At 42.8% G+C, this 25136-nt stretch overlaps 2 protein-coding genes across 5 annotated transcripts; one reads left to right on the top strand and one right to left on the bottom strand.

Moving 5' to 3' along the window:
• Window positions 1–284: 284 nt before the first annotated feature.
• LOC106590130 (serine/threonine-protein kinase pim-3) lies at window positions 285–6042 on the bottom strand. 2 transcript variants are annotated; one of them, XM_045711044.1, is made up of 8 exons: window positions 5827–6042; window positions 3066–3558; window positions 2653–2747; window positions 2487–2537; window positions 1934–2312; window positions 1664–1840; window positions 1276–1382; window positions 285–1104 (listed from the first exon to the last, which is right to left on the bottom strand). In XM_045711044.1, the coding sequence occupies exons 2-7, from the start codon at window positions 3541–3543 to the stop codon at window positions 1276–1278; spliced, it is 1287 nt and encodes a 428-aa protein (XP_045567000.1). In that variant the 5' UTR covers window positions 3544–3558; window positions 5827–6042; the 3' UTR covers window positions 285–1104. The 2 variants fall into 2 exon arrangements, with proteins under 2 accessions (XP_045567000.1, XP_045566999.1); XM_045711043.1 differs by having other exon boundaries at window positions 285–1382.
• Window positions 6043–6154: 112 nt separating this feature from the next.
• arl8 (ADP-ribosylation factor-like 8) lies at window positions 6155–18119 on the top strand. Of its 3 annotated transcripts, none has more exons than XM_014180737.2 (7): window positions 6155–6760; window positions 9463–9627; window positions 10005–10065; window positions 10449–10596; window positions 13413–13496; window positions 13864–14015; window positions 14173–18119. In XM_014180737.2, the coding sequence occupies exons 1-7, from the start codon at window positions 6715–6717 to the stop codon at window positions 14219–14221; spliced, it is 705 nt and encodes a 234-aa protein (XP_014036212.1). In that variant the 5' UTR covers window positions 6155–6714; the 3' UTR covers window positions 14222–18119. The 3 variants fall into 3 exon arrangements, with proteins under 3 accessions (XP_014036212.1, XP_014036213.1, XP_014036214.1); XM_014180739.2 differs by having other exon boundaries at window positions 6158–6760; window positions 9497–9627; XM_014180738.2 differs by lacking the exon at window positions 9463–9627 and having other exon boundaries at window positions 6157–6760.
• The last annotated feature ends 7017 nt before the right edge of the window (window positions 18120–25136 follow it).

Here is a 25136-nt window from a genome sequence, read left to right as displayed (position 1 = left end):
CAGGACACTGATGTGAAGTGTGTTTTCAATCATATTACATTTTAAGGGGGGGGGGGGCAAAACTGTTGTTTCTGCTTAGAACTGTCATTGGTATTCCTGTGTCAGCAGAATTTTTGTAATTTTCTATTTAGCCTTTATTTAACTAGGCAAGTCAGTTAAGAACAAATTCTTATTTACAATGATGACCTACCCCGGCCAAACCCGGACGACACTGGGCCAATTGTGCGCCACCCTATGGGACTCCCAATCACAGCCAGATGTGAGACAGCCTGGAATCTAACCAGGGACTGTAGTGACGCCTCTTACACTGAGATGCAGTGTCTTAGACCGCTGCGCCACTCGGGAGACACTGAAAGGCGAAAGTAATATGCTGTAAAGGGGTCGATTGGAATTCGAGTACCATCTCTCTTCAAGCCCTTGCAGCAGAGGAGGTCAGAACTGGTCTCAGCGGTGTCTTTCTGAAGGTCTCTTCCTGTTGGAGTTTCCTTACAGTTCTGCTGTTCTCTTCAAGCTCAGTACTAGAACAGTGGTAGCTGGCTCAGTGCAGTCTAGGGGAACATAAAGTTGTTATTCTATGGAGAGTTTCTGTATCCTCCCTTTGTCAACATCAGCTCAAAGGCGAAGGTAAGATGTTGAATAAAAACCATATTTTCTCTCATCAGAGTAGCAAAATCTCCAAGCATTATCCCTGTTACAATCTCTCTTCAAGCCCTTGCAGCACAAGAAGAGGGTCAGAACTCAGCGGTGTTTTGATGGTCCTATCTAGAATTGGAGTGTCCCTTCATGTTCTGCAAAATTGTTCCCTGGAGAGCTGCTTTGAATTTCAGTCCTCATTCCCAGTTGGTTGCGCAGATCAAATGTGATATCAGGTGATTTTTGGTGTCCTCTTCTTCCTTCTCCTTTTTTCTTATTTTTCGATGCTGTCCTTGGCTAATCCCATTGGAGGAGGGTTTGGTTTTGAACACTAAAGAATTTTAAGACCCAATTGTCCAGTTAAGTACCATAAAAGGGGATGTTGTTTTGGTACTAACAGCTACTAATTCCAAATTATCAAAATCTCTCCCCACTCCTACACTCCTCAATTGTCTTACATTGCTATAGAACCTGCAAAAAAATTTGAGTAACAAACAACAGCTGTCAGTTAGAGAATGGACAAGATTTTGTAAAAGATCTGATAGGTATGACATAAAGTATGTGATATGACATTGCTTGATGACACAGTAATAAATGTATTTCATATCAGTATTTCTTATGGCATTTGCAATGGACACGGACTTAGGGGCGAGCCCGGTCCGACAGCCAGTCGTGCAGGAGGATCTGTTCCAGGACGGGCCTCTTCAGAGGGTCTTGCTTGAGGCACCAGCGGACCAGGTCTCTGCATTCTATGGAACAATAGGATTAGACAGAGTCACAAATGGTATCTTGTTACAGTAGAAAAAGTATACAGTGAGAACACACTTGTTGCAAACTTCAGTTTAAACTCTATTAATCAAGTATCCTACCCTAAACCATTTTTTTAATGCAAAATAGTTCAATTCTGTGTTTCTACTGTGTCGCCATCGCTTTGGATAGTGTGTAGATAAAGCACTGGTAATTGGACCAGTACCAAATGTCACTCTACTGCCTAACCACACCTACTCTCCTCCCAGCTGCAACTACATACCTTTGGAGATCCCTCTCTTGAAGCGCAGGCGTCCTCGGATGATTTCGGCCTCCTTCCTGAAGGGCAGGTCACCGTTGACCAGGCCAAACAGAAGCACACCCAGGGACCAGATGGTGGCTTTGCGCCCCTGGTACATCCCATCCAGAACCCACTCAGGGGGGGAGAACTCTGTAGTGCCTGAGAGAAATGGGGGGGCGAGAGGAGGGGATATTACATTCCTTTGCCCGAAGCTCACAACACCAATGCTATTCAGTCTTCGTCTTTTCTCACCAGCAAAGTCCCTGAAGAGTTTCTCCCTCAGCAGATCCCCGCAGCCGAAGTCGATGAGCTTGACGTTCAGAGTGTCCGTCTGCACCAGCAGGTTCTCCACTTTGATGTCACGGTGGATGACGCCGCGGTCGCGGCAGTGCCGTACCGCCAGAACCACCTGGAGCATGATGACCCTCGCCATGGCCTCGTTGAGCTTCCCACCCATCATCTCACAGTAGTCGTACAGGTCCATGCAGGAAGTGGGACGCTCCAGGACCAGGATGAACTTCTTGGGCTGCTCGAACCAATCCACCAGCTCCAGCACGTGTTCACAGACAGGTGGCCGCGACACGATCTGCATCAGGGCTACCTCCAGGGGCAGCCGGTACGTTGTTCCAGGCTAAAGGGGGAAGGTTGATTAACAACAGTTTCATGCATTGGCAGCTCAGTGGGCTGTTATATTGGTCTGACTGTACATACAATTATTAGGTAGGCTAGCACTCCGATGTATATCCATCTGACTGTTTTTATGATTGTTGGGTGGTGCAGTACACATTTATCAGACTGTACTTACGATTGTGAGGTAGTACTCCGATACACCCTTAGGGATGTACTTAATGGCGACCTGAGTGATGGAGAAGGGAGAAGCACATTGTGAATAATCAACATAATTGTGGTAATGTCTTATGCTGTGGATGGACAGATCTAAAGAGGGAGGAAAGAGAGAGAGGGATGATTACTTCTCTCCCATCTTCCTTTCGTGTTCCCTCATAGACGGACCCACAGCCTCCTTGTCCCAGCAACTTGCCCACGTTATAGAGCGAGGTGAAACTGGCTGCAACACAAATATCACAGTTAAGGACACGGCCCAGTCCCTCTCCTAACCACACACTGTTTATCAGGCTATTCAATGTCTAAGAGGCTTCATTGAGGACAATAACCAGGTCTAGAGGAGCACAAACAGAGACATTCTCAATAAAACTAATCAGACAGGGGGCTTTATAGTACACTTGACTTACTGTAAGTCAGCCCTGTAGGCCTTCAGGTATTTGCATTTTACAACAATTGGCCACAGTTTGTAATTATCTCATTGAAACACTCTGTGGTGTCTGGTCACTCAAACCTAAGGCAGATTATGACAAATGTGTCTGACCTCTGCGTGGTGGGTTGCGTCGGACTTTGGTCTTGTATTTATCGCAGACTTCTGAACATTTGGAGTCGGTTCTCTCGCTGCTGGTGGATGTGTCTGTTGATGTGGAGGAGCCAATGGAGCTGTATGGTCCGGATGCCACGGTGACCTTGATCTTCTTAGCAGTCCTAAGGTCGTCTGAATCCAAATCTTGGAAACTAGTCATCCTTTTCCTCTTTGATCCCATGTCGCATTGGGTTCCCTTGTCCTCCATCTTGGGGGTTGGTAGGCCCTTTCTCCTTGGCATCTTTGAAATTGCCCTGGTCTCCATAGGAGTGGGCCAGTCAGCCTCACTCTCAATCTGCAGTTTCTGGAGAGTGCTCTGTGTCAATTGAGTACAAGGGAGCACCAATGAAACCCTTTTGGTTATGGCATGCTGGCTGGACCGATTTTTGGTTGGGTGTTCGCCCCCGTCCACATTGACCCTGCACTTCCTCTTCATTCTCAGCCCCTTGTTCTGAAACAGTCAGACGGTCCTAACATTTTATTTTGGGATGTTTGTGATAACCTTTATGAGAAAATAGTGTGATTTGCAAGTGCACCAATTAGCCACCTTGCCATTGTAATAGATATATACTGCTCAAAAAAATAAAGGGAACACTAAAATAACACATCCTAGATCTGAATGAATGAAATAAATCTTATTAAATACTTTTTTCTTTACATAGTTGAATGTGCTGACAACAAAATCACACAAAAATAATCAATGGAAATCCAATTTATCAACCCATGGAGGTCTGGATTTGGAGTCACACTCAAAATTAAAGTGGAAAACCACACTACAGGCTGATCCAACTTTGATGTAATGTCCTTAAAACAAGTCCAAATGAGGCTCAGTAGTGTGTGTGGCCTCCACGTGCCTGTATGACCTCCCTACAATGCCTGGGCATGCTCCTGATGAGGTGGCGGATGGTCTCCTGAGGGATCTCCTCCCAGACCTGGACTAAAGCATCCGCCAACTCCTGGACAGTCTGTGGTGCAACGTGGCGTTGGTGGATGGAGCGAGACATGATGTCCCAGATGTGCTCAATTGGATTCAGGTCTGGGGAACGGGCAGGCCAGTCCATAGCATCAATGCCTTCCTATTGCAGGAACTGCTGACACACTCCAGCCACATGAGGTCTAGCATTGTCTTGCATTAGGAGGAACCCAGGGCCAACCGCACCAGCATATGGTCTCACAAGGGGTCTGAGGATCTCATCTCGGTACCTAATGGCAGTCAGGCTACCTCTGGCGAGCACATGGAGAAAGAAATGCCACCCCACACCATGACTGACCCACCGCCAAACCGGTCATGCTGGAGGATGTTGCAGGCAGCAGAACGTTCTCCACGGCGTCTCCAGACTCTGTCACGTCTGTCACGTGCTCAGTGTGAACCTGCTTTCATCTGTGAAGAGCACAGGGCGCCAGTGGCGAATTTGCCAATCTTGGTGTTCTCTGGCAAATGCCAAACGTCCTGCACGGTGTTGGGCTGTAAGCACAACCCCCACCTGTGGACGTCGGGCCCTCATACCACCCTCATGGAGTCTGTTTCTGACCATTTGAGCAGACACATGCACATTTTTGGCCTGCTGGAGGTAATTTTGCAGGGCTCTGGCAGTGCTTCTCCTGCTCCTCCTTGCACAAAGGCGGAGGTAGCGGTCCTGCTGCTGGGTTGTTGCCCTCCTATGGCCTCCTCCACGTCTCCTGATGTACTGGCCTGTCTCCTGGTAGCGCCTCCATGCTCTGGACACTATGCTGACAGACACAGCAAACCTTCTTGCCACAGCTCGCATTGATGTGCCATCCTGGATGAGCTGCACTACCTGAGCCACTTGTGTGGGTTGTAGACTCCGTCTCATGCTACCACTAGAGTGAAAGCATCGCCAGCATTCAAAAGTGACCAAAACATCAACCAGGAAGCATAGGAACTGAGAAGTGGTCTGTGGTCACCACCTGCAGAACCCCTCCTTTATTTTGGGTGTCTTGCTAATTGCCTATAATTTCCACCTGTTGTCTATTCCATTTGCACAACAGCATGTGAAATTTATTGTAAATCAGTGTTGCTTCCTAAGTGGACAGTTTGATTTCACAGAAGTGTGATTGACTTGGAGTTACATTGTGTTGTTTAAATGTTCCCTTTATTTTTTTGAGCAGTGTATATAAGCCCTGTCCAGAACAGAAACAAACCCAGAGCCATTAGCCCCCATAACATTGTGTAGGTCTGAAATGATTTAATTGCCTAAGCAATATGGTGAAAACAATTATATCTAGCCTATTCTAGGGCAAAGGTAAAACAAACCAATTGAAAGAAACTTCAAGCTCATACTTGAACTTTGATACTATTTTTCACATTTTGCAGTCGTTTTTGGGATATGCTGTTGACATCTAAGACACCATTGACACACTTTGTTCACACCATAACCTATTCTGTTGAATTCAGTCCTGGGTTCAAATACTATTTGAAATCTTTCAAATACTTTGCAAAGTAACACTCAACACCACTCTCTGAGCCATATGCACACCAAAAATATAATTCACACATGTTTAATACACACATGAAATAGGACATATGTAAGTACCCACCTATTAATTATTATTACTAGGACTGTTTGCTTTAGCCTACCTGGAGGGCCAAATTAGGCGGGGTTTGTCATTTTAGGACTGTTCCATTGGCCTGATTTCAAACAGTTTCAACCCAGGTCTGGTTGGATTATCATTGAAGTCAATCAAATGTACAACCTACCAGGAGTGTGAATATAGGAAGTGGTTCCGGTGAGGTCGTGGACCCGTTTGATTGATTTGTCCATCAAAATGCCTATATATAATAATATATTATGTCAGACATGATGATGTCATCTGGCACAACTTTGGCACACAGTTGATGTCACAATAGCTCACTCTTAACAACACCGCTGCCAGTCCCGGCGACAGTAACCCACAAGCTTGTTGTAAAAAAAAGATTCCTGAATATATAAATAACACTTTAGTCTGTTTTTTTTATGAAAAATAATCCTGTACATTTTCAACCAATTATTGAGCCCCTGGCGTCAACGTCATCAATTGTAACTTGACACTTAGGCCGGGGGGGGTGGCTTTTGAAAAACACTGCATCGGGGTTTACACTAACAGTCAATTTGGAAGAGGCTACAACACACAGGCAGATCTCGCATTAAGGAAAACTTCGTGTATATAAAGTTCTCACAGTGGAGTTGGCTAGCTAGCAGCTGGAAACAAGTCGACTTGAAGTGGTTAATGTTAAACCCTTAGCTAGCTAACTTAGCTCCGGGCCGTTAGCTCTCGTAAACAGAATTCCAAAGGCACCATCAGGAAAAAATGTTATGTCAACGTATTTTTCCATAACGGATAGTTGTGACTCTGTTGATGCTAGTTAACGTTAGCCCATAGACAAAATAACTGAGTCTGATACCTCGGATAGTAAAGAAAGGTAGCTAGTTAGCTAATCATTTCTCAACTAGAGTTTTGTTGTGGAGCTAGCGAGTTAATTTACGTGGCTTGTGTGGAGCTGGTTATTCATTTCAAAACTACTAACGGGGACTTGTGCCAGCTAACGACGTTAGTTAGCCCTGGATACGTCGACAGTCCACCCTTTGCAATTTAAACCACTGACGACATGGGTCTTATATTTGCCAAACTGTGGAGTTTCTTTTGCAATCAAGGTGAGTACTTAGCTACCAGCTAACATTTTTAGCTTGCTAGTAGCTAACGAGTACGTTAGCTAGTACACACAATAATATGGGGCCTTCACTAACGTTAGTTAGTTGGCTAACGTTTTTGGTTGCCAGCTGTTCTTCGACCCGATGTGTAGCTAACGTTAACGCTATTCCTTGACAGTGGCTGCATGCAAAACAACACATGGTAGTGGTCTAGATAGTAATTATTGTAGCTCAATGTTAGGGAGTTACCGTCGGCAACATAATCTAATGGTGGTAGAGGTTTACAGAATCAGCCAGCTGAGGATACTGTTAGATGTAACGTTAACACTCAAATAGCCGCATGTTTGAGAGGAATAATATGCACTCTGTGGTCCAATTTTGGACTTGTTGTTTAGGCTACTGTTTCTGTTGACTTTGAGAAATGGACACAAGGGACAACTTTGGAAGGATGTGGAAGTCGGTTTGGAGTTTTATAGGGCTAAATGGATTAACAAAGTGTTGTAATGGCCCTTTCCTGTCTTTTCAATCCAGCAGAGAAAGAACATGTCAATATAATGGAATTGGCCAGAGCCTTATTTATTTATGTAACTAGGCTAGTCATTTAAGAACAAATGTTTATTTGCAATGACGGCCTAGGAACAGTGGGTTAACTGCCTTGTACGACAGATTTATACCTTGTCAGCTCGGGGGTTCGATCTAGCAACCTTTCAGTTACTGACCGAATGCTCTAACCTTTAGGTTACCTCCTGCCCCTCTAAACCTGGTCCCATATCTGTTTGTGCTCTTTCCAACTCCATTTATCATTGCCAAGCCAAACATGACAATGAGGGACAAGGAGTTGGCATGATGATAGCACAAACAGACTGGCACTCATGCTAGCCTGGTCCCAGATCTGTATACCAATGGAGGTCATCTATAGTAGAACAACTCTCATACTACTGTCCTGCAATGTTGGGCCATAAGGTAATCCTGTGGAATTGTGTATCCCATTGGCCTAATCCCTCAGTGAGACAGAAGAGGACCAGTGAATTGCTAATCCCAGCCTCCAGTGTTTTAGACTAGAGGACTTTACAGGTCAAAAAAGTTATTCCGAAATGGATCCATGGCATTCCCACCTGACCCGATATGCATAAATAAAAAAAATGAGACCTGCTCCGAATGGACTCGAGGACAGTTGGACCTGTTACGAAAAGACCTGTGGAAAAACAGACCCATGCTCAAACAGACCCATGCTCGTTCAGGTCCGAGAGTAGGAGGGAGCGAGAGAACTCCAAGCTGGGCGCTGCCAGCGACATCAATAAACGAGCGAACTTGGCCAAATGATCCACAGTCCTTAAACCGAAAATATATATATTTGTTGTTTCAATGTGTAGCATATTCAAAACTTTAACCTATTTGATTGGTTTCTACTTTTTGAAAACAATTGTCCACCTCGCGGTTCAGATGTAGGAGATTTGAGCGTTAAATGCATCAGTATGATATATTACTTTTTTTTTTTTTTTAAGTCATTGTTTACAGGGAAAATACAAACAGGTTATTATATTGCAAATTAAGTTTTGCATCTTGCCCTCCTTTTTAGTTTTTTCCTTTTCATGGTTTGAGTGCGAGTAGCCCTAGGCCTTCTGATAATTCTATTATATTACAGCAAACGTAACATTACTCTAAATTTGGCCAAAGAAAATGGCTGAACAGAATGAAACAAAACACTTGTTGCATATTTAAAGAACTGGTTTAAACCTTGAACAGGCCTATATTGCAGTAATTACCAACAAAGGTGAGTGCCTACTGTAGGCCTACACAACAAATGACAGCAATAGGCTAATGCTCATTTATAACAGGCCTACTTATAAACTAAATACAGAGCACAAAAGACAGAATTTAAATTGGGCAACAAAATGATACAATATTTTTGCATGTTTAAAGAACTGGTTTATATTATTAAATAGGCTAATAATAATATACAAATGATAATGGATACGAAAAATAAATAGGTTAGAAAACGGCATCAAACCAGAATAGCGAGTTCCGTTTGGCCGTGCCAACGTTCTTCTCATCTTTGTCCACTACAATATTAAAACTTGTCCCCGAGGACATTCCCCTTATCGGCTTCTTTTTCACGGTTCTTCTTCCTTGAACTTTTTCGTTTATTTGAATGAAAAAGGCCTCCATCTTCGCAATCAGCAGTACCCTAGGCCAATGCTCCTTTCTCGCTCTCTCTCAGCAGCAGGAGGACGTGAGGTGAGCAGCCTGAACCACTTTCAGCTGGACAGAAGCAATATGTTTTTGAGTTGCAGTTGGCTGACACCGATAAAGCTTGTGCGGTTCTTGTCTTGCACACATTACATTTAAGAGGACTGGTCCAGATGACAAATCAATTATAAATTGCCACGGATCTGTGCAATTAAATCAGACCCAGATCCGAGAGACAAGTCAGAATTTACAGGTCCGGGTCAGATCGCGGAATTTCGGGTCTTAGACCGCTACAAGTTTCACTCACTCCAACAGATGAGTTAATTAGTTAGATTACTACTAGGCTAGATGCTTGTGGACCACTTCCATCATGGTGTTTTGTCATATTGAAAACGTTTGCTTTTGTTTGAATGGAAAATATAGTTCACACCAGTCCAATGAATGTGTTTGTGGATATGGAAATGTTGGGTAGTGTTCTTTGTATGTAACAAACTCTCAACTCCCTCCTCTGTGAGCTTTTTTGGCCGGGCCCACCCACATCCACTACAGGGTAGCTATCCTCTCAGGAAGCAATAGCCGTGGAACATCTGACGACATCATCTGTTGTGTGCCAAAGCCTGTCAAAGTCATCAGCCATCTGACAGTACTACCTTCCTCCTTGTCGACCGTGGGCTTCAAAGGTGAAGTCACCTAGGGGGGATATTCTAACACAGACGTGCTTGCTTTGATTCAGGCTTTGGTCTGCCAACCGCCTTTGTATGACAGTGGAGTGTTAAAGGCCCTAAAGCAACACAGAAGCTAAAGACCGTGATGGTGATTTTGGGGGGTGGGCTACTTGCGCTTGTGTTAGGCCAGCGAAAGCTAGGAGCTAAGCTAAGAGCTCATTGACTTAAATGTAAATGTCTAATTAGCTTTGAAAGTGGCTCTGGGGTGAAGTTTCCTGTAGGTACAGATCTAGGTTCAGCTTCCCTCCCCTAATCTTAACCATTACTGTGGCAAGAAGGTAGTGTATCTTGGGAAGGGAAACTGTAACCTGTGCACACTTTCTTTGTTGCAGAACACAAGGTGATTATTGTCGGGTTGGACAATGCTGGAAAGACCACCATACTGTACCAATTGTGAGTAATGAAAAAAAATGTTTTAACCTTTATTTAACTAAGCATGTCAGTTATGAACAAATTCTTATTTACAATGACGGCCAACCCCAGACGCTGGACCAATTGTGCTCCGCCCTATGGGACTCCAAATCACATCCGGATGTGATGCAACCTGGATCAGAACCAGGGACTATAGTGACACTTCTTGCACTGAGATGCAGTGCCTTAGACCGCTGCCCCACTCGGGACTACTACAGTTCCCCCCCCCCTTGTCTGCTGTCTCCATGTATCTTTAACTATAACTCAAGAGTTTTTCTATGTTTAAGGAAAACTCCTGGCCATACTAATGACGACTGTTGCTCTCTGAGGTAGATCACTGAAACGTTTTGTATCTTCCTCCTTAGTCTGATGAACGAGGTGGTCCATACATCGCCCACCATAGGGAGTAATGTGGAGGAGATAGTGGTGAAGAACACCCACTTCCTCATGTGGGACATCGGGGGACAGGAGTCTCTCCGCTCCTCCTGGAACACCTATTACTCCAACACAGAGGTAAGTTACACACACCACCCCAACATACTCTACTCACCCAGTGGCCAGTGCTGTAGGTTTTAGTGGTAGCAGACAGACGGTGCATAAAAGGTCCAGTGGTGTGTGTTGTAAATAGCGGGGCTCCTAATCCCTAATAGATGCTGTCAGAGAGGGGAACAAAAGTATTGCCCAGCTGCCGTGGTCCGTCTGTGCTCTGAACAAACAAAGGGGCGTCCCCGGGTTCAAAGGTCACGCTGACAGAGTCCTGTATGAAAGGCAAGTTTTGCCTCTGCAGCTTATGGTAAGAGTGAGGGGATGAGGAATGTGGCTCTTCATTGGAGCTCTGTTTTAAAACCCCCAGTAGGACTCTTCAAACCGTATCACACACTCGTGCCAATTCTGTAACCTGACATCTGCTATGCTCTGTCCACATGCTCACTTTCAGCACAAACACTGCATCCACATCTGCTATGCTCTCTGAACGATACACAATGAGTCATTAGCATGCCAGCCACCATTCCCGGAACAAGCCCAATTGTGAGGGTCTCCGCTCAGAAATATCCACCCACCATGTTTCACTGTACCTGTTCTAAATGGCATCTGAAAAGATGAAGTGTCCTATTGAATCTATTGGCTTCTATGGAAGTCATGAGTTTGTTTCACCAGCCATCCGTGCTCTGTCTGTCTCTGTGACTTGTCTGTTGCTGTACTTGTCTTCCCAGCCGCACGTGGCCTATCTTTCCAAATCCGTCTCGTTTACGCGACGAGTCCGAGCATAGTGTCTTGCTGGTGACAAACCCAATGGCCGTGTCCAAAATCTGTCTTGCCTAGTACTTATTTAAACTGCATACTTTGTAATAATGGTACTGTAGTGAACAAAAATATAAACGCAACATACAACAATTGCAAAGATTTTACTGAGTTCATAAGGAAGTCAGTAAATCAAAATAAATAAATTGGGTCCTAATCTATGGATTTTACATGAATGGGAATAGAGATATTCATCTGTTGGTCACAGATGCCTTAAAAGAAAAAGGTAGGGCCGTGGCTCAGAAAACCAGTCAGTATCTGTTGTGACCGCCATTTGCCTCATGCAGCGCGACACATCTCCTTCGCATAGAGTTGATCAGGCTGTTGATTGTGGAATGTTGTCCCAGTCATCTTAAATGAATGTGTGAAGTTTCTGGATGTTGGCTGGAACTGGAACACGCTGTCGTACATGTCGATCCAGAGCATCCCAAACATGCTCAATTTGTGTCATGTCTGAGTTTACAGGCCAAGGAAGACCTGGGACATTTTCAGCTTACAGGAAATGTGTACAGATCCTTGCGACATGAGGCCGTGCATTATTATGCTGAAACATGGTGATTGAGGCAGACAAATGGCACGACAATGGGCCTCAGGATCTCGTCACGCTATCACTCTGCATCAATAAAATGGAATTGTGTTCGTTGTCCGTAGCTTATGCCTGTCCATAACATAACCCACACCCCCGCCACCATGGGGCACTCTTGTTCACAACGTTGACGTCAGCAAACCTCTCGCCCACACGACACCACACACGTGGTCTGCAGTTGTGAGGCCGGTTGGACATACTGCCAAATTTTCTGAAACGACTTGAGGAGGCTTATAGTAGAGAAATTAACATTAAATTCTCTGGCAATACTTGGTGGACATTCCTGCAGTCAGCATGCCAATTGCATCTGTGCCATTTAATTTTTATTAGGCTCCCCATTAGCTAACGCTGTAACGCTAGCTAATCTTCCTGTGGTCCAACACCAATTAATGAGACATTAAACAATTACAAATCAAGATTTCAAACATTCAATAAGTAGACAATACAGACAATTTAAAATACCTGACAGGAAAGACTTAACATTCAGTTGATGCCTTCTATTTCCTGTCCAGTCATATGGTCTATCGCATTAGATGTAGTTGTGTGACACAACTGCACATTTTAGAGAGGTATTTTATTGTCCCCAGCACAACGGACACGTGTAAAGATCATGCTGTTTAATCAGCTTCTTGATATGCAACATCTGTGGTCTCCCGAGTGACGCAGTGGTCTAAGACACTGCATCTCAGTGCAAGAGGTGTTACCACAGTCCCTGGTTCGAATCCAGGCTGTATCACATCTGGCCATGATTGGGAGTTCCATAGGGCGGCACAATTGGCCCAGCTTCTGGGTTTGGCCGGGGTAGACCGTCATTGTACATTTGTTCTTAACTGCCTTGCCAAGTTAAATTTAAAAAATCTGGCAGGTGGATTATCTTGGCAAAGGAGAAATGCTCACTAACAGGGATGTGAACAAATTTGTGCTACATTTCTGGGATATTTTGCTTCAGCTCATGAAACATGGGACCAACATTTGACCTTCATATTTTTGTTCAGTGTACATACTATTTAGAACATACTGTTTAGTGAAAAGGTATGCAGTAAGCAACACTTAAACATAAATACTCATCTATACTGAGAAGGCGTCATCTAATGCTCAATCGCGCTTGTTCCCTGCCATCTGATTTTTGTAGAGTCCCCCTATTCTGATTATCAGCTTGTCAAACACAGGTGGGTGTGAAGACTATTCTCTTCCTCAAGGGTGCAGCGAATTCTATTAGATGAAAAGCCGAAATGAGTATGACATCCTGGCATTTAAAGCATACATTTATTTTCTAAATATCACATAAATTTTTTCTAAATATCACATACTATCTATTTTTGCATACCTCAAAAGCCTACTATTTAGGACGCAAGTACGTGTATTCGGAAACATCTAATTTCCTCTTGCAGGGTTAATAAAGTGTTTTCAGTTGTCATTGTCTGTCTCCTGTAATTCCCAGTTTATCATCTTGGTGGTGGACAGCACAGACCGAGAGAGGCTGGTGATCTCTAAAGAGGAGCTCTACAAGATGTTGGCTCATGAGGTTCGTATATTAACCCCCCCAGTACTCTGACCTTCATTCACACGCATGCTGGCACAGAAAACTGGGGGAAACCGCACAGAACTAGTTTAATCTGTGTAAAAAAATGTACAAAAAATTGCCAGCCTAAAAAAAACAAGGAGCTTGTCTCACAAGTCCACATGAATGATTTCTAGTTCCCTCCCTGTCACATTGTTCAGTGGAAGTTTTTGTTGTGCTTGGCTGCGTCCCAAATGGTGCCCTTTTCCCTATATAGTGCAATAAGGCTCTAGTCAAAATGAATGCACTAAAAAGGGAATAGAGTGCCAGTTGGGATGCATGTGTTGTAGTGGAAGTTGCATTGTTCTCTTTGCCCCTTCTTTCTTCCCAGGACCTAAGAAAGGCAGCTTTGTTGATATTTGCAAACAAGCAGGATATGAAAGACTGCATGTCGGCGGCGGAAATCTCCAAATACCTCACCCTTAGCTCCATCAAAGACCACCCCTGGCACATCCAGTCGTGCTGTGCGCTCACAGGAGAAGGGTGAGAGGGGCCTTGGCATCACGTGGATACACACACACACAACCTTAACACTGTCCCATTCCTTTCTATAGCCTATGTGATTCGCCTCTTAACATTACTTCTTCTGAAACTTCAAAAGGGATCTGCAACTTAGATGGTTTGCCTTTTTTCTTTTCAGCTTATGCCAGGGCCTGGAGTGGATGACCTCGAGGGCGGGACTAAGATAGCCCCTTCTCCCTCGTTGGATGTTGAACTGACTGACTACCGTTCTCACCTATCTGGTGGCATCCCAGCCTCTCCCTATTGGCTTCTTAAAAACATAAACAAAATGGTTCAATTTTGAGCTCAAGGCTGCACGGGAAGCAAGTGTTGCCTCTCTCCCCGCTACATCAACTTGACCTTACCTGGGTTGTGTTCATTCGGCACTAAAAAGAAGAAAACAAACCAAAACAGGGAGGGACTTCCTGAACTTGTCCAATTAGAAATGCTCCTTTCGTATGTCCTTTGCAAAACGTTTTGCTACGGTGTGCTGTAATGAATACCACACTATTTTAAGGTCCTTGTTAACTGGACCCTCTTACTAAACCACATGGACTTTTTGCTACCTGGATGTGGTCAAGCTGATGGTAAACCGCAGTAGAACCACAGCCAGAAAGAGAACACTTCTCCTCTAAGACTGGAATACTAAGTGTCCACTTGAAGCGATGGACACACCATCACCACTACATATCATGATTATATATCATAATGCCATATTAGGACCTGGATTGACATTTAGGTCTCTTGAATGTTCTGTGCGGAAGTGTTTCATCAATCATGTATTAATTTGTCTGTCTATTTTGATGCCTACTTTACAGAGGCCTACACCAAACAGTGTCTACCTACTCACTTATGGTAGTCAGGTTAACTTACTTAGTTTAGGGAAAGGAAGGGGTTTATCATGGTGAATGGACACCGGGTAGTATCAGTAACACAATGGTATTCTATGTTGGTTACAGTAGTGGAAGTCTGTTACAATACATGTGTTTTGGTTTAGGCCTATGTGTACAGGATGGCATATTCAAGATGTTTTTAACTACTTTTTGATGTATTTTTTTTTATTTATTTCATGGTGAGTTGTCATCGGTGCTTATTATACATGGTCTCCGTCTGTTTCATAAGCTATAAAGGTGGTGGTTGTTCTGAACTCACAAAAGGACTAGTTGGTACTGTAACCGTGGTTGGAGGAGTGAGTCTGGGGATGCGTCCAAAATGGCACCCTATTCCCTATATAGTGCACTACTTTTAACCAGGGCCCAGAGGGTTCTGTTCAAAGGTAGTGCACTATATAGGGAATAGGGTGCCATTTGGGATGCACCCTGGGTACAAGCCTCGTTGTGATGCTGGTTTCTTTGACTGTGGGAGCCACTGTATTATTGGGAATAGTCGTATTGCATTTGACTTCTCAAGCAAATGTCCCTGGGATCTGTTTTCCTTAGCACTCATTCACACCGGGAACAAATGGAGTGCTAACTAGTGCTGCGCGATCAACCGAAATGTCGTTTATTTTTAGTTTTAAACGGCTAATTGACCAACGTCGGTTCAATTATTTGAATTCCATGTAATTTTTTTCCTGTGAGCTCAATGCTCACATTGCAGTTTCTCCACAGATAAATCAGATCAGCCCGTACTGTGCAACGTTGTAGTTTCCAACAGGCCAATATTCAACATAGTTTAATGCAGGAAATGTGATAATTAACTACAATGACCATTATCCATAATCCTACTTTTCCGGTCTGTGTTTCCTTTACTCCTGCTATGTTAGGTTAGTGTGGGGCAGACACTGAGACCGAGAAATGCACGATCGAGAGGGATAGAGAGCAGTTGCTTCGTGAGGTATCTCTACCTGAAAATACATTTATCTAAGTGATTGATAGTATGCCTTATTTACTTTGAAGAACTACTAAAATAGGGATTTTTGTCAGACAGCATAAGCAGCAGCTACTAGAGATGAGATGATTTGGAATAAAAGTCATCAAATAAAACAAATGTAATATACACAATGAAATATTTAAGTAATAAATTAAGTGATACGCAGTAATGGGCAGTCACTACTATAATGGGAATTTTAATAATTGTTTTATGTGTTACAACATTTAACCCACAATGCATTTTAATGTTAAAATTGTATCAACCGAAAACCGTGATTATTAAAAAAATAATAATAATCGAACCGAAACCGTACAGACCTCAAATGTACTAATCGCTCGGCACTAGTGCCAACCAACCACTACCGTGGTAATATCAGTGTTCAAAGCTCAAGTTTCATAACAGTATTGTACACATGTCGATGCAGCATTTTGATTAGATTATTTTAGCATTTTGTGTATATACAACTCAAGTATATGATGCGATGTCGAATTGCAGCTACATTTTTTTTTTGTGTATCACCTTATTCTGACAAATTACTCCTTAGAGTTAAAGTAGCCTGAGTGTCAGTCTGTTTGTGCTATCATGCCACCTTGTTTTGGCTTGACAAGGACAGCAATGGAGTTTGCAAAAGCACTAACGGATCTGGGACCAAGCAAGTTAGATATATGGTACTCTTTGTGCATTTTTGACTGCATTGTATCGAACGCGCCATCCAGCCCCCATCAGCTTATGTTGCGTACCCTCAAAACAGCTAGCCTGATCCCAGATTTGTTTGGGTTTAAGCCAACTTCTCTAGTTAGAGAAGTTGGCTGAAGCACACAGGTCTGGGACCAGGCTACTGACAGGCCTCAAAAGGAGTCAGCTAGGGCTTCTCCTGTGTCAAATGTGCCACATGTCAGACAGACTGGCATGTGAATGAATGGGATGTTGATGCTCTCCTTATGTCTGAATGTCTGTCTGCTTGCCCTGACAATATTTTATCCCTTATTTCCGCTGTATCAAGATTCTCACAGTCTAGGATCAGCCCCATTCCACAATCTTACTCATTGTGGATTGAAACACTAAATTGATCCTAAATTGGCACTCCTACTCTGAGAAGCTTGCTACATATGGCCTCTCTCCACCAGGATTTGTTACTACATTGGCCTGATGGGTGAGTTCATTTAAATAGCTAACAGATCTATGCACGTGTCACTTTGCAGGTGCATGAGAGTGTGTGGTGAAGTCAAGGAAACAACTTCAGTCTTTTCATTGGGACTAGATTCAGAGTAGCTCAGGGTCCGGTTTCCCCAAAGTATCTTAAGGCTACGTTCATCATTAGGACCTTTTGTAGGAGCATCGTTAAATCTCTAAGCTGTTTCCCAAAACCACCGTTTAATAAAGTTGCTCTTAAACACTTATTTAACGACTACATCAGACCACTTGTAGAACAGCTAAGTTTCGGCGTTAGATGCTTTTTTTTTTTTTTGCCCTTCTGCGTGACTTTAAAAGATATAAATACAGTATAGGCTACAGACCTAATATACTGTATTTGAATATTGAATATTTAGCTAATTGTAGACTAGCCTTCTGTCTAATATTTGCCAAATCTTGATTTAGTGCGTTTTATTATAGGGTTAAGATTAGAATAAGCCACCTCAATATTTGTAGCCATAGACAATAAATAACATCTCTCTAGGAGCTGATCCGTCGTCAGTAACTCTAATGTTAAGATTGGAAAGGGAGAACGCTGCTCCGAGAAGGGCAGTATCAACACAGGCTTTGTTTTGTGAAAAGCATGTTATATCTCTGACTGTTGTAGGAAAGATTGTTAAAACACTCATAAGCCTAAGTTCCAGTGGGAAACTGGGCCCTGGTCCATCGCGCGACAAGTTACAAAGAGCAGTGGCGTCCACCCTGGTCCGGGAGAGTACGAGTCCACCGGTTTTAATTGACACCCAGTTAGCATTATGTGAAACAGATGGACCCAGGATGCGTCCCAAATGGCTCCATATTCCCTATACAGTGTACTACTATCAGTAGAGTGCCATTTGGAATTGGGACATACCCAGTCTCTTCAGAATCATAGTGGCATTCCATTGGTATCTAGTGCTTTATACCCTGTCAGACAGTGGAATGGTCAGACACTTAAATCAGGATGATAATGACGTGTATGATCTGGGTCACACATTTCAGTTTTATTTTTAAATAAAATATTGTATTTTGAAATGTGAATCTGGTTTGTTCACTGACTAGGTCCAGAAGGCTGTGATTTGCTTTTCAATGTTTCAGGCATCCACAGTTGGCTGCCAGCAGTCTCATACTGTTTGTACCATCTCATGGGTGAAGACCTGATGAACATATGTGGACAACATCTGCAGAGACCCTTCTCAGAACAGAGAACCTAGCAGCCGTCATGAACAAGGCTGCGTTTACACAGGCAGCCCAATTCTGATATTTCTTTCACTAATTGGTATTTTTCACTAATTGGTATTTTGACCAATCAGATCTATGATTGGTTAAGACACTAATTAGTGGGGAAAATGATCAGCATTGGGCTGCCTGTGTATGCCATCATCTGGTGTGTTGCACCACCATAATAAAGTAAGCATAGCACTGACTTATTAAAAACAATGTTTTATCAATGTTATTAGATACAATATATAAACTGCAAAAAAAACTTCCTTTTTCAAGTTCGTGTCATTCAAAGAAAATTTGTAAAAATCCAAATAACTTCACAGATCTTCATTGTAAAGGGTTTAAACACTGTTTCCCATGCTTGTTCAATGAACCATAAACAATTAATGAACATTCACCTGTGGAACGGTTGTTAAGACACTAACAGCTTACAGACGGTAGGCAATTAAGGTCACAGTTGTGAAAACCTAGGACACTAAAGAGGCCTTTCTACTGACTCTGAAGAACACCAAAAGAAAGATGCTCAGGACCCCTGCTCATCTGCGTAAACGTGCCTTGGGCATGCTGCAAGGAGGCATGAGGACTGCACATGTGGCCAGGTCAATAAATTGCAATGTCCGTACTGTGAGACGCTTAAGACAGTGCTACAGAGAGACAGGACGGACAACTGATCGCTCTTGCAGTGACAGACCACGTGTAACAACACCTGCACAGGATCAGTACATCCGAACATCACACCTGCGGGACAGGTACAGGATGGCAACAACAACTGCCCAAGTTACACCAGGAACGCACAATCCCTCCATCAGTGCTCAGACTCCGCAATGGGGTGAGAGAGGCTGGACTGAGGGCTTGTAGCCCTGTTGTAATGCAGGTCCTCACCAAAAATCACGGGCAACAACGTCGGCTATGGGCACAAACCCACCGTCGCTGGACCAGACAGGACTGGCAAAAAGTGCTCTTCACTGACGAGTCGCGGTTTTGTCTCACCAGGGGTGATGGTCGGATTCGCGTTTATCGTCGAAGGAATGAGCGTTACACAGAGGCCTGTACTCTTGAGCGGGATTGAGGTGGAGGGTCCGTCATGGTCTGGGGCGGTGTGTCACAGCATCATTGGACTGAGCTTGTTGTCATTGCAGGCAATCTCAAAGCTGTGTGTTACAGGGAAGACATCCTCCTCCCTTCCTGCAGGCTCATCCTGACATGACCCTTCAGCATGACAACGCCACCAGCCATACTGTTCGTTCTGTGCGTGATTTTCTGCAAGACAGGAATGTCAGTGTTCTGCCATGGCCAGCGAAGAGCCCGGGTCTCAATCCCATTTAGCACGTCTGGGACCTGTTTGATCGAAGGGTGAGGGCTAGGGCCATTCCCCCCCAGAAATGTTCGGGAACTTGCAGGTGCCTTGGTGGAAGAGTGGGGTAACATGTCACAGCAAGAACTGGCAAATCTGGTGCAGTCCATGAGGAGATGCACTGCAGTACTTAACGCAGCTAGTAGCCACACCAGATACTGACTGTTACTTTTGATTTTGACCCCCCTTGTTCAGGGACACATTATTCAATTTCTGTTAGTCACATGTCTGTGGAACTTGTTCAGTTTATTTCTCAGTTGAATCTTATGTTCATACAAATATTTACACATGTTAAGTTTGCTGAAAATAAACGCAGTTGACAGTGAGGGGACGTTTCTTTTTTTGCTGAGTTTAGGTGAAAAATATACTCTAGCTTGCAATATAACACTGACGGCCTATTGCAATGAGTGTTGACCAGCGTACTAACACAAGATCATTTCACGTTAAACCATCAATAAGTGCTAAAAATAACCCGCACAGCTGATTGCAACCATCATTGGCCACGATTTACTGCTCCTTAAAACCCTTTCCTGCAATCAAATGACCTAGTAGCCACACGGGTGGAATGTTAATGTTTTTCATAATTAACTTAATGCAGAAAATCCAGTGTTTATGTCAAACGGTTTTGTTATATTTTAGCCTTCTGTGATGTATACAAAATGTAATATAGGGATGCAAACTATATCTGACATGGTACAGGTGCCTGTAACCATGTATGTGAGGTGTATACTTTTGTTTTAAAGTAGATTTGTTTGACTACCAAGAAACAATCTGTGACCCTGATTTAGGCCACTGCAGATGCGCAGATACAATGTGTGATCGGGAGAGAAGTCTTGCATCTTGCTCAGCTCAATATCTCTTGTGCTGTTCGTGGCAATGTCATTTCGCCGAGTCTACCTTTAAAACAGATGTCAAGGTTATCTTTTAGTCCTGATTGCTGCCAACTTTGTTCAAATATACCCTCTGGTGGGTATTATCATCTGAACAAATGTATCCTTATATTTTAGTAGACTTAGGGAGATGTCATCCCGTAGAATTGAAAAAAGTATTTCCTTGTTTACCACGGCAAAACTACTGTGGCAATTTACCCGAGAGCTTGTATGAATGGAAAACTTACTGTTGGTGAAGCCTATTTTTAAAAATTGTATTTATGTAGTTCATTAATTACAACTTGTCTTTAAAAAGTGCACGTTGGCATTCATTGAGATGACTCATGTACTGGAGGCAGGTCTGCAGGTCATCAGTAGTTAACACAGCCACAAAGTCACAATTATGGCTAAACACCGCCTATTTCTTCAAATGTGATTTTAAATCCAATCTTAACCACGCTGCTAACCTCATGCCTAACCTGAAATGAAGACCAAAAAAGCTCATTTTTGTAGACTGTGGCTGTGGAATCTGACTGACTATTTTAACTAGTGACGATTAGAGGGCTATCCTATGAAGAAGGTTTGAGAAGTTCGTGAGGTAACTTTGGTCAACTGAGTTCAACACCTTTTAGCCAGGTCAATTTCTATGGTAACAAATCCTTCACAACTAACCTGCTCCGGGGCAGGCTAACTCCACTAACCCTGGATTAAATGCCTGAGCCACGAGTTGAGGACCAATGAAATCTTGCAAAGATTGCATCATCATCCTCTTGATTTGAGGAAGACAACTGATTAAATATGTTATTAATCAAATGTTTTTTTTGTGTGTGTTAAATAGTAAACATTTTAATGACAATGCATTTTAAACTACACGCACAGTAACACTTATGACTTAGTACATTTTTTTTATCGATAGCAGTGAGAAACATGTGGTTGTACATTGATAAGCACACCAAAAAGTCAGCATTAAAAATAAGAAATCAAATAAAGACGGCACTTATATATATAAAAAGATTATTTCACACTATAGCCTGTGAAGATAACTTTTCTTTCATTTTGATTTCGGCAACAATTTCAAGTAGCGCTGACTCGCCTATGTATTGGTATTTCAGCATTGGCTCAATGAAGAGTTTGCGTTCGACTAGTCATGTGCAACCTGCACGCGCAGTTTCAAGCCTGCTAGAGTTAGTGGCAGGCGGATGAGCAATATTCACCATTGTAGAGCGGATGAAGACTGACCTGGAATGTGAAGCTAACAGATGCCGGTTAGCTTTAGAAAACCCTGAGTAGATCTACCTTATTTCGTAGGATACCCCTCAGCTCTGCAGAGTGCTCACTAGATGTCACAGAGACATGGCTATACAGTACGTGGATAGCCTAGGCCACAGAGGAAACATGACCTGCATCCTGCTGGACTTCTTATCAAATCTGATTTTAAACCTAACCTTAAGAAAATGTTTGTTTTCATGAATTTTTACAATATAGCCAATTTCTTACTTTTCAGCTGTTCCATCTGGTGGACACCGCTTAGTTCTGCCTCCAATAAATGTCAACCTGCTTAAAAAGTATGGTCATTTCTTATCAAGATCTGTGTGAAATATCCCTGGACTGTTCATATTGGAGATGTGTAGGCTATTAAATCAACTCAATCGTGATGAGTTAGCCTACATAATATATCTTCTTTATCCAATGAAAATGTAGTGTAATGAGGTTATTTCAAAGCACACATAGGCTGCTTTTACACAGGCAGCCCAATTTAGATATTTTTTTTCACTCATTTATCTTTTGAGCAATCAGATCAGCTCTGAAAAAGATCTGATGTGATTGGTCAATGGCCATTCAGGGAAAAAAATATCAGAATTGTGTTGCCTGTATTAACACATCCATATTATTTTGCCATTTAAAATGAAGGTGAAACGGTTTAATGAAAAATAGGCTTACTACTAATTACAGTATATTCTTATACTCTTAATTTGTATTTTTAAATTAATCAGCCAAACGGTTTCGATACTCCTGATAGGTCAATATTTCATTCGAGTAGAGAAGAGCTGTCTTGTATCATAATCACTTGACTCGGTAACAACTGACCTGTTAATAATAGTGTGTCAAGAAATCCAGCTTTGTAATTGAGGAAATGGCTTTGCTGTGTTAACCATAGGTTCCCCACTGCTGGAGGACTTACAAGAATGGTGTGCATCTCAAATGGCCCCCTATTCCCTAACCATGGCACTACTTTTAACCAGGGCCCATAGGGTCCAAAGTAGTGCACTATATAGAGAGCCATTTGGGGAAAGGGGGATACCTAATCAGTTGTCCAACTGAATTGTGTTTTCTGCATTTAACCCAACACCTCTGAATCAGAGAGGTGCAGGGGGCTGCTTTAATCAACATCCATGTCTTCAGCACCTGGTGAACAGTGGGTTAACAGCCTTGCTCAGGGGCAGAACAGATTTTTACCTTGTCAGCTCAGGGATTTGACCCAGCAACCTTCTGGTTACTGGTCCAACACTCTAACCACTAGGCTACCTGCCCCATCCATGGAGTAGAGGCGTGACACTAGAAAGGCCTCAGACTGACACCTGACACTGCTAGAGCCTTAAGCTATTTCATTTCACACATGAAGAAAACACCTGTTCTATGTCATCTGCTCGAAACAGGTATTTGATATTAGCCCTTTTTTCCTTCTCTGTAACCAGGCTAACTAAATAAATGCTATTATTCACACATCCTTTTCCAATGGATATCCTTGGATTTCTGTTGCAATATGATGTCAGTTCATATCCTGCTCAGTATTTGCATTGTACTAACAGACAAAAGGCTGTACTCCAGGCTCATAACAGCTTATTAATGAGGTTCATTGGGTTAGGTTGTGTAACCGTGTCTGTGTCCCAAATGACACTCTTTTCCCTATTTCGAGCATTACTTTTCCATAGGACTCTGGTCAAAACAAAGGTAGTACACTATATAGGGAATAGGGTGCAATTTGGGATGCAGATCATGTTTCCTCTGTGGCCTAGGCTATCCACGTATCGCCACGTCTCGGGTGACATAAGACTGGTTAGAAATGAATGGATCTTCTCTTCCATTTCACAGAGATGAATGGATCTTCTCTTCCATTTTCTATGTGACCACCTCTCTGCATCTGATGATATTTCTACAAGGGCCATTAGAAGTCCAAGTAATCTGTCCAATATGTCTGTAGTATGTTTACACAGACAGCCCAATTCTGATCTTTTGCCAATAATTGTTATTTTAACCAATCAGATCAGATCTTTTGCCAATAGTTGGTTAAAATATCAGAATTGATCTGTGTAAACATAGCCCAAAGGCCGGCAGATGGGGATATTGAGTCATTTCATCTTACCGAAGGGCATGTATGCAGCTGGTTATACACTCGTATCCCCCGTGGACCGGTTCATACATAAAACATTCTCCATTCAGGCTGCAAAGGTGTCGATTTCCTTCAGGTGCTACACATAGGATTTTTAGAAAATATTACTGCAGATATATTATGGACATTATCTAGTGGAAATCACCCTGTAATTCCCCGGTTGTTAAAATTCGACACTGTTCGCTCAATTTCAGTTTTTGTGAGAAAACAAGCACTGAATAGTGTAGGGAATCATTGTATGATCTAAATTGCTGTGAAATATGTTTTCAATACAAAACAATATCGTTTTTACAGCTGTTTGAAGCTGGTGGACCAAAACCATAAGTAAAAGGCTCAAGCGCGAGTTGATGTGAAAAGACCTGATGTGATTGGTCAAAAGACCAATTAGTGGAAATTATATCAGTATTTGACTGCCTGTCTAAAAGCTGCCATAGATTCTTGATCATTGAGCATGTCTGATAAGTTGCCACTTGGTGCATTTTAGATTTGGTGCTTTAGCCTTTGAAACTATATATTGTCCACCAGGTAGCGACATTGTATCATCAGTCAGTCTATGGGCCAGAGGAAGGACGTTCTTATTCCTCGTCCTGCTTCTCATCCTGAATCTCCTCCTCATCATCATATGGGTACAAAATGGATGACATACCAAGCTTCCAACTCTTTAGCCAATCAGCTAAATATTGACCTTGAGGGCTAAAACAATTGTCCCCTGATGAGACTTTCATAGACACATCATGTTTAATCAGGGTACCCCAACTGGCGGCCCATTTGTCTAATTTGGGTGGTTTTATATATGTTTTTTGGACAATAAGACTGTAAAAACACCAGCAAATCAGCTCCAAGTGATTTTAATTTTGGAAATCTGTTCCAAAGTATTCCCACGCATAAGATGGGGAGTTTTTCCTAGCCACCGTGCTTCTTTCACATGCTTTGCTTGCTGTTTGGGGTTTTAAGCTGGGTTTCTGTACAGCACTTTGAGAATATCAGCTGATGTACGAAGGGCTATATAAAAAATAAATTTGATTTGATATGTGATTGTATATCTTTTCAATACCAAAAAATATCATAAGCAAATGTTTTAGTCAAATATTATATCTGTTTGGGGTTCTTGCGGTCAATTTGCAATCTACAAATTATTTGCAATTATGTTCCAGGCCCTCTGACCATACACTCAAGAAAAAAAATCGTCCCACGGCTGAATCTAGTTGATGATCCCTGAT

The sequence above is a fragment of the Salmo salar genome, chromosome ssa29 (genome assembly GCF_905237065.1).
Source record: "Salmo salar chromosome ssa29, Ssal_v3.1, whole genome shotgun sequence".
Lineage (NCBI taxonomy): Eukaryota > Metazoa > Chordata > Actinopteri > Salmoniformes > Salmonidae > Salmo > Salmo salar.
Note: the sequence above shows the minus strand (reverse complement) of the source record. Positions and strands in the feature narration are given on the sequence as shown.

Excerpts from the sequence above, each read along its gene's own strand:
- arl8 (XM_014180737.2), top strand. The coding sequence starts at position 6,715 with ATGGGTCTTATATTTGCCAAACTGTGGAGTTTCTTTTGCAATCAAG. Across the intron at positions 9,628-10,004 it reads GTCGACCGTGGGCTTCAAAG|AACACAAGGTGATTATTGTC; the intron begins GTGAAGTCACCT and ends TCTTTGTTGCAG. Across the intron at positions 14,016-14,172 it reads TGTGCGCTCACAGGAGAAGG|CTTATGCCAGGGCCTGGAGT; the intron begins GTGAGAGGGGCC and ends TTTTCTTTTCAG.
- LOC106590130 (XM_045711043.1), bottom strand. The coding sequence starts at position 3,543 with ATGAAGAGGAAGTGCAGGGTCAATGTGGACGGGGGCGAACACCCAACC. Across the intron at positions 2,748-3,065 it reads ACGCAACCCACCACGCAGAG|CCAGTTTCACCTCGCTCTAT; the intron begins GTCAGACACATT and ends TTTGTGTTGCAG. Across the intron at positions 1,841-1,933 it reads ACTCTTCAGGGACTTTGCTG|GCACTACAGAGTTCTCCCCC; the intron begins GTGAGAAAAGAC and ends CATTTCTCTCAG.